The sequence below is a fragment of the Ailuropoda melanoleuca genome, chromosome 2 (assembly GCF_002007445.2).
Source record: "Ailuropoda melanoleuca isolate Jingjing chromosome 2, ASM200744v2, whole genome shotgun sequence".
In the NCBI taxonomy this organism is placed as follows: Eukaryota; Metazoa; Chordata; class Mammalia; order Carnivora; family Ursidae; genus Ailuropoda; species Ailuropoda melanoleuca.
This window is the reverse complement of record NC_048219.1, coordinates 15,243,022-15,250,365: the sequence shown is the minus strand read 5'-3', so window position 1 is coordinate 15,250,365 and position 7,344 is coordinate 15,243,022. Positions and strand designations below refer to the sequence as shown.

At 58.3% G+C, this 7,344-nt stretch overlaps 1 protein-coding gene across 1 annotated transcript in view; it reads left to right on the top strand.

Moving 5' to 3' along the window:
• Positions 1-2,650, top strand: part of LOC100481516 (ephrin type-A receptor 10) — a 38,794-nt gene extending 36,144 nt beyond the window's left edge. Inside the window, exons 16-17 of the mRNA XM_034645221.1 lie at positions 617-772; positions 883-2,650. Of these exons, the coding sequence (XP_034501112.1) occupies positions 617-772; positions 883-997 (271 nt within the window). The 3' untranslated portion in view covers positions 998-2,650. The remainder of the gene's footprint in view (positions 1-616; positions 773-882) is intronic.
• Positions 2,651-7,344: the final 4,694 nt, after the last annotated feature.

Below are 7,344 nucleotides of genomic sequence, written 5' to 3'. Positions count from 1 at the left end.
CCACCCCACCTGTCCCATCCCACCTGTCCCACCCCACCTGTCCCACCCCACCTGTCCCACCCCACCTGTCCCATCCTACCTGTCTATGCTACCAGTCCAGGTAGGACAGCTCATCTGGTTGCCGTAGATAGATCTGGTACTCTGCCTGCCTCAGACACACGGACATTGTCAGCCATCTTAGTCACTCCTTGTCCTGGGTTTTGCCTCACGTGTCCCAGTACAATGACCACTGACTGGGTGAATACATGTGGAAATAGTTCCAACAGCTTTGTAGTTGCAATAAATAAAATAAATGAAATGAGTATGAGTTGTCCCAAAGATAACATGGGTCACCTCCTGAACCATGCTAGGTATGTCCTACCCCCCAGACTGTTCCAGATACTCCCAGGAGCTGTAGCTGGCTCGGTACAACCCACTCTCCACCTACTTGCCTGGGTATCTCAAAACCCCCACCCGCCCTGATGATGCCTCGCACGCCGTGGAGCCAGGTCTGCCCTGGGGCTCGGTCGCCGTCCCCTTCTCCTGTCCTTTCTCCGCTGGCCTCTCCTCAGGAGAGTGACCAGGTCTGGGCACCAGAACCCTGCTGCCGACTGACCACAGCTCCTCTGCTCCCCAGGCCTCCCACCCCCCTGGCGGACCGTGCCTTCTCCACCTTTCCGTCCTTCGGCTCCGTGGGCGCGTGGCTGGAGGCCCTGGACCTGGGCCGCTACAAGGACAGCTTCACCGCCGGTGGTTACGGGAGCCTGGAGGCCGTGGCCGCCATGGCCGCCCAGTGAGTCAGAGACACCTGTGTCATCGTTCTGGGCCCTCCCCTGTCCCGACGGAGGGAGGGAGAGCAGAAGAGGGTTCGAGCCAACTGGGTGTGACCAGCCCTTCTTTCAGGGACCTGGTGAGCCTGGGCATCTCGTCGGCGGAACATCGAGAGGCCCTCCTCAGCGGGATCAGCGCCCTGCGGGCACGCGTGCTCCAGCTGCAAGGCCAGGGGGTGCAGGTGTGAGCCGCTCTCCTTCCAGGCCATGACCGCAGGCCTCACAGGGACCCTGGCACGCGGCACCCCTGCGGGGTGGAAGGGAGCGCGCTCTCCCTGCGCTCGGGCCCAGGGCTTGTTTGGGACCACAGTTCCCCTCATTTCACTGCCTACTCCTCCCATTTTCCCCAGTCTGAACACCTTGGCTGACTCAGTCCCCTTGGCCAGAGGGTTTAAATCCCTGGGGAGAACCCCTGCGATAACAGCAGGAGGCAATGCAGGGTTCCAGAGACCACGGTGGGCAGGACGGAGAGGGAAGACGTAGCTTTAAATAGCCTGGTTCATGTTTTTCTGTCTTCCGCACCCACTGGGGCCTGGGGCCTACCCCAGTGGGTGCCCCTTTTTCCCACAGGCCTATTGGGCAGTTGGCAGCATGGGTCCCTAATAAGCTCCCATGAGACTCGGCAGGGGCCACAGCTGCTTGGCAGCCCACCCTGAAGGGCCTGGAGAGGCAAGGGCCTCAGCTCCCTGCACTTGGGCTCGGCCCTGTCTGCACACTGGTCCTGAGGCCCAGGCAGCGAAGGTGGTGCTGAGCTCCGGTGCTGGACCCCAAGGGCCCCGATTCAGGAGCCAATTTCTGCTTCCCCTGCCTTTGGGCTGCGAGTTCAGGGTGAGGGTGAGGGCCCTGGCTAGGCCATCAAGGTCCTGGTGCTTCCCTGAGGTCCAGCTAGGCCTCCCCTTCGCATTCCTTTTCTAGAAGAGCATGAGGTGAGATGTTTTCTCCCCCGGAGGACCCGTGAGCTTTGCTCTCCTGCCTCAGGGGATGGTGAAGAGATCCTTGGGGGTGGACCTTCTCTCTCTGACAGGCTCTGAGCCACACTGTGCAGAGAGGAAAGTCGGAGGCTGGTGGAGGAGTCAGGGCCAGGGCTGGGGTTGGAACGCATGCCCTCAACTCCCAGTCCGAGGGAGAGAGAGTCCCTGGTCCTACCTTGTGATACCAACACTCTTCCCCGAGGAAGCCCGAGGGTACTCTGAGGTGACCGCCTCTTGCGAGTGCTGTCTCCTGGGCACCCCTCAGCCTCCCAGGGAGCACCTTCTCCCTCTGGCTTCTGTGGGGCTCTGGCAAGAGTGGCCACACTGAGCTAACTTGAGTTCTGTATCCAGAAGGGCTTCCCAGAGGCGGTGGTGATCGAGAGGCCACGGCAGGAAGGCAGCTGGTCTGGACAGGATTCCTGGGGCTGCATTTGTCTAGGTCACCCCTGACATAGGCCCACTCTGGGCTTGGCTGTGTGGGGTGGGGTGGGGTGGGTGGGAAGGAGGAGCCAAGGGGGAGAAGAAGGGGGTGAATGAAACATGGAGCTGGCCCGTGGAGGGCTCAGCCTAGGTGGGGAGACAAGCTCAGGCACTGAGAAGTACAACAGGGGTGCCTTCCAAAGGTGCCCTGGGCCCCACAGGAGACCTTGGGGTCTGTGGGCCAGTGGGCCTGAGGGCAGATGGACACTCGTGATTTGTGTCTATGGAGGTGTGTCTGGAAAGGCTTCTTGGCTGAGAGGCTGATGCATAAGTTGAACAAGGCTTTGCAGGTGGGGGTGGGGGGCGTCTGTCCTGGGGGGTGGAGTTTTGCATAGGCCAGGATGGACAGCCTAGGGTAAGAGGCATCCAAGCTGAGGGGCTGGCACAAGAAGGAGCCCGGAGGCTGGAAATGCAGCGCAGTTTTGGGGAGCGCCCATGGTGGGGGACAGTGCCTCACATCAGTGCCTTTGGCCTCACCCTGCCAGCAGCAGCTCTTCTCTCCTTGGAGCCCCTCGCTCCGCCCCCTACCTCCTAGGCAGCCGCCCCAGTCAGGGACTTTGAGGGCATGGGGGAGCTTGACCTACTGCTTCCACCTTGGACAGGGATGGAGTGTCCCTTGCCAGCCGCCCTGTGGACTCACCCCTCCCCCCATCCAAGCTTGGAAAGGACGTGAGGACCGGTGTCCAGTCTTGGGTGGAGGGAGCCTCATCCCTGTCTCCAGCTACATCAGTTATGCTCTAAAGGCCAAACCCCCCTCCCCCTCCCCTAGCTATTCTGCAGAGGGGCCCCCTGGCTGTGTTAGCAGGACTTCGGTGTCCAGGGTAGACCTCCCCTCCACGGAGGAGTGAGGTCCCATAATCCTGAGGGGTCCCAGACCTCTGCCCTGCACGGATGCGGGCTGATGGCTCTCTGGGAGCCCTCTACAGATCTATTTTTATATGGAACTTGTTCACTGGACAGAGGGAGGTGGCCTGCAACCCTCCAGCTCCCCCATCTGAGCGCATCCAGGGAGGGAAGGGGCTGGTGGGGGGGGTGGTTCCTTTGGCTAATTCTGGAGATGTTTTTATATTTCATGGATTCTATATGCAGGACAAAGTAATAAACACTTGTCTGTGATATGGTATCTCTTTCAGTGACAATTGCTTACCCATCAAGATCGTATGTGGGAGGTTTCCACCATCCCCCACCCGCCCTGGGGTGTCTCCTGAGTGTGTGTCTGAGGTCTCTCTGTGTAGACATGAACTGAACAGCCCCTGCCATGAAAGATCTCCCAGTCTAGGGAGGGTGGCCTGGGAGCGGAGAGAAGGACGTCACCTTCTTAGAAGGTGGGAAACCTTCTACAGAGCAGATGGGTGGGTGCTGGGTTTGGAACGTGGCACAGACACCAGCTAGAGACGCAGCTCTGTGGGCCCTGGCTCTTGAGGGGAGGGTAGTGAAGCGACAGTGAGAAGGAGGTCGCCCTGGGCTAGCCCGGGGAGCAGAGGGAGCTCTGGGGCAGTCTGCCACTGGGAGACAGCGGGTGAGGAAGAGCAGGAGACAGCCCGAGGGGAGCAGTGGAGAGAAGCCAGCAAGCAGTCAGCCATCGAGGCGAAGGAGCAGTGAGTGTGGATGTGAAATGCGGAGAAGCCGCGTGAGCAGAGGGGGTGCGAGCGGCTGTCAGGCGCTGTTATCCATGGCTGTGCTGCTTCCTGGGGCTCGCACCACAGAGCTCGCCATCCCACAGTCCCCGGGGCTAGAAGTCAGAGAGCCAGGCACTGGGGCCTCCCGAGGGCTTAGAGAAGGATCGGGCCCAGGCCTCTCTGCTGGGCTCTCGGCCGGCCGGCTTCTTCCTGCGTCTTCGCCCCGCCTTCCATGTCCAGACTTCCCCTTTCAGAAGCACACCAGACTGGCCCACCCAAGGGACCTCCCTTGAACTTGACGACCACTGTAAAGACCCCTTCTCCACATAGTCACTTTCTGAGGTACCGGGGTTAGGACTTCTGCACATGAATTTCGAGGGGACATAATTCAACCCCTAACAGTGGCCTTAATCCAGGGGTGGGGGTTGTTAGCTGGGGGAGAGGAACAAGGGTTGGAGGGTGGGAATCTTCTGGGGTGAGCGGCAAGGGAAGGAGGATGGGATACGTCAGTGATCAGGGTAGAGCGGGGAGGTGGGCTGAATGCTGGCGCGCCCCCTGACTGCTCACACGTGGGCCTGCATGCGCGCACACACACATGCACCGCGGGAGCCTTCGCCTTTTCCAGGTTGCAGGTGCTTCCGCTCTCCCTGGACTGGGCTGTTCGCATTCGCAGCTTGGAGAAGGTGTCTTCTTCATTTGTTTAGGCCAGGGGGAGTGCTTGGGGCTGGGGTGGCGGGGTGGCGACAAATAACACCCCTTTCCTCCATTCCTGGGCTCAGAACCAACTGAGCACCGTTCCCGGGGACAGACAGGGCACAAGTTACCAGCTCCTTGATGAGGCTGGCTGGAGAACGTTGCTTACCATGTTCCTTGGAGTCTAAGATGCCGTTGAGCGTGAGATGTACCGCTAAGAAAACATCAGAGCCGATTCAACTGCGTCATGCCATCTGGTTGGAAGACGCGTCCCAACCTCAGAGACGTTCACGTGTGTGAAATGTACAGCTTCAATAAATGAGTTGTGCTGTATCGGGACACCGTGGCTTTCCCTGCATTAGACACTCCCAGTCCCAGGCAGAGCCAGGAAGCGGCAAACCGCCTGTGCACGGGCCGCTTTGCAGATCGATGTCCTTCAGGGTGGGGGAGCAGACCCGCTTGCACCCTGCTTTCCAGCAGGCGGACAACCAGGTGGCGCCTATTCAAGCAGGTTATTCCATTTCAGTAAGTGGCTTCTTCCCCCGGGGCGGGGAGTAAGTAGGTTGGGGCTATCAGCAGTGTTGCTCTGCTGAGGTCTGCCTCAGTGGGGGCATGGAGCCGAGGAATGGGGGACCCCCACCACCGCTTCCCACTGCCCGTACACATTAAGTGCTCCCTGAATGTTAGGATTAGCAACGTGTAAGGCAGCGGGCAGACACGCCGTCTACGGAGGGGGTTGAAATGAACATCTCCCGGCAGCGGGGCTGCTGACGGGGTGCGGGGTGCGACGCGCTGTTCGATCGTTCGGTGCCCCCAGCTCCTGCTCCGTAGCAGACACTAGCAAGTTGAGACCTCCCTGCCTGCTGGGGGCGTCCGTGAAGTAACAAGCACGAAAGGCACAGCCGTAGGGATCAATCCTAGGTGTTGGGGGGGGTCCGGTGACCTTCGGCCTGCCCTAGCCCCTGGGGAGATGCAGGAGGGCCCTGGCGGGAACTGTATAGGGCCTTCACTGCCCTTCCTGAGCAGGACTGGCTTCCGGACTCAGCTTCTCCCATCGCCCCCTTCACACCGCTCGGGACTGAGTGAAACTCCTCACTGTATGGAGTCCTCTCTTTCCATGTCTTGGTGCCCTTTGCCACCTAGGCTCATGCTTCTGGCAGCATCTTGAAGGAACCCACCTAGTCTCCTCGGGGTTCCTCCCGGATGCCTACCAGCATCTCGTGGGCAGATGATCATTACTTCAAGCCTCGCTCCAGGCAAGATGCGTTGACTAAGGCTGCTCGTGGAAGTTGAAGAGAAAAACTAGAAAACCAAAATGCAATGTTTCCCTGCGGCCAGCACCTTACACCCCTTCCCAGAGGGGCTGCTTCTTGCCCTTTCTCATACCTTGCCCACCGCACTCATCCTCGACAGTCCGCTGGGGCGTGGTGAAGAGAGTTGACACACAGGACCTTCGTGTCTGATTTGAAGGGGTGTAGCCTTGGACAGTGTCCTCTGCCTGCGCCCTGATGGCTCTTGGCACACTGTGGCACGTGGCCCTGACAGTCTGCAGATGGGGAGCTGGGCCTTTCCCAGTCTCGGTGCCAAGGGCGTGGTATGGCCTCTACCATAAGCATCGTCTGAGGATCGGAAGATGGCAGCTACGTAGACCCTAAGATCAACTAAGGGAAAGATGATGGCGGAGTGTAGAAGGCAAGTGCAGATTGCAGTTGGGGGGGGGGGTTGTGTAACCGGGGAGGTGACGCAGGTGAGGAGGGGCTGGGGAAATGCCTCATCCTGTGATGGGAGGAGGCGCCAAAGCAAATTGGAGTGCAGAGCCCAACAGGGACCCCAGTTTGGACCATGCGCTCTCCTAGCGTCTCCAATGCCTCCCACTTCTGAAGCCTCAGGAATTATCTACTAGCAAAACCTTCGGCACATGTGTCACGTTGTATTTTAGGTGTGGGTCAACAGCTGTCAACGTGTGAAATTAGAAAGGAAAACCCTTCCCAGAAAGTATGCACGTGTGGGCACGGAGACAGTTTTCCATCACACGTAAACTCACGGGTGGGATTGGGGATTGCAGTTCCTTGGAGCTGCAAAGTATGTCTGACACCGCAAATGAGCGATGCTTAGGTGAGGTCCTACCATTCACACCCCAAGAACTAGCTCTTCATACGAATAGTTGAACCTAACTCTTCGTAAGGCTGTACGTTTGGAATTCTTTCCACAGGAAGCCCCAGGTAGGGCTTTTGGAAAGATCAAGAAGCCTGCAGGGCAAAGAATGCACCTGGTGTTTACTGGAACTCTAGGGCTCTTGGCGACTGCCTCAGGTGCCCTGGTGAAGGGGAGGACTCGGGGGCCCGTGCTCCCTTCAACCCAGAGCAACTCTGCTTTTATTCCCTTCATCCACACAGCAGAGGGTACAAAGTAAATTGTCTGCCGGGCGAGGCATGTAACGAAGGGAAGTGATCAAGCAGGGGTTGTTCTGAATGGGGGAGGATTCTCTAAGGAAAGCTGCTCTCAGCTCCAGCTGAGATCTTATTACCAGATCTTATTTTTTGGAGGCTAGCAATCGTTTTTGTGAAATCTCACAATTTTCAAATTGTAACTAATTTGAAAAATCAAAATCCAGCGAAAGTATGTCTGTTTGGTTTGTGGGCTGGCAGTAATATTTAAATTTTCTTTGCAGCATCCCAAACCCTGTGATAATTCAGCCCGTGCTTTAAATCCTGGGATGGGGAACTCATTACCCGCCAAGTCCACCCCTTGTATGGAATGAAAGTCTGCTCT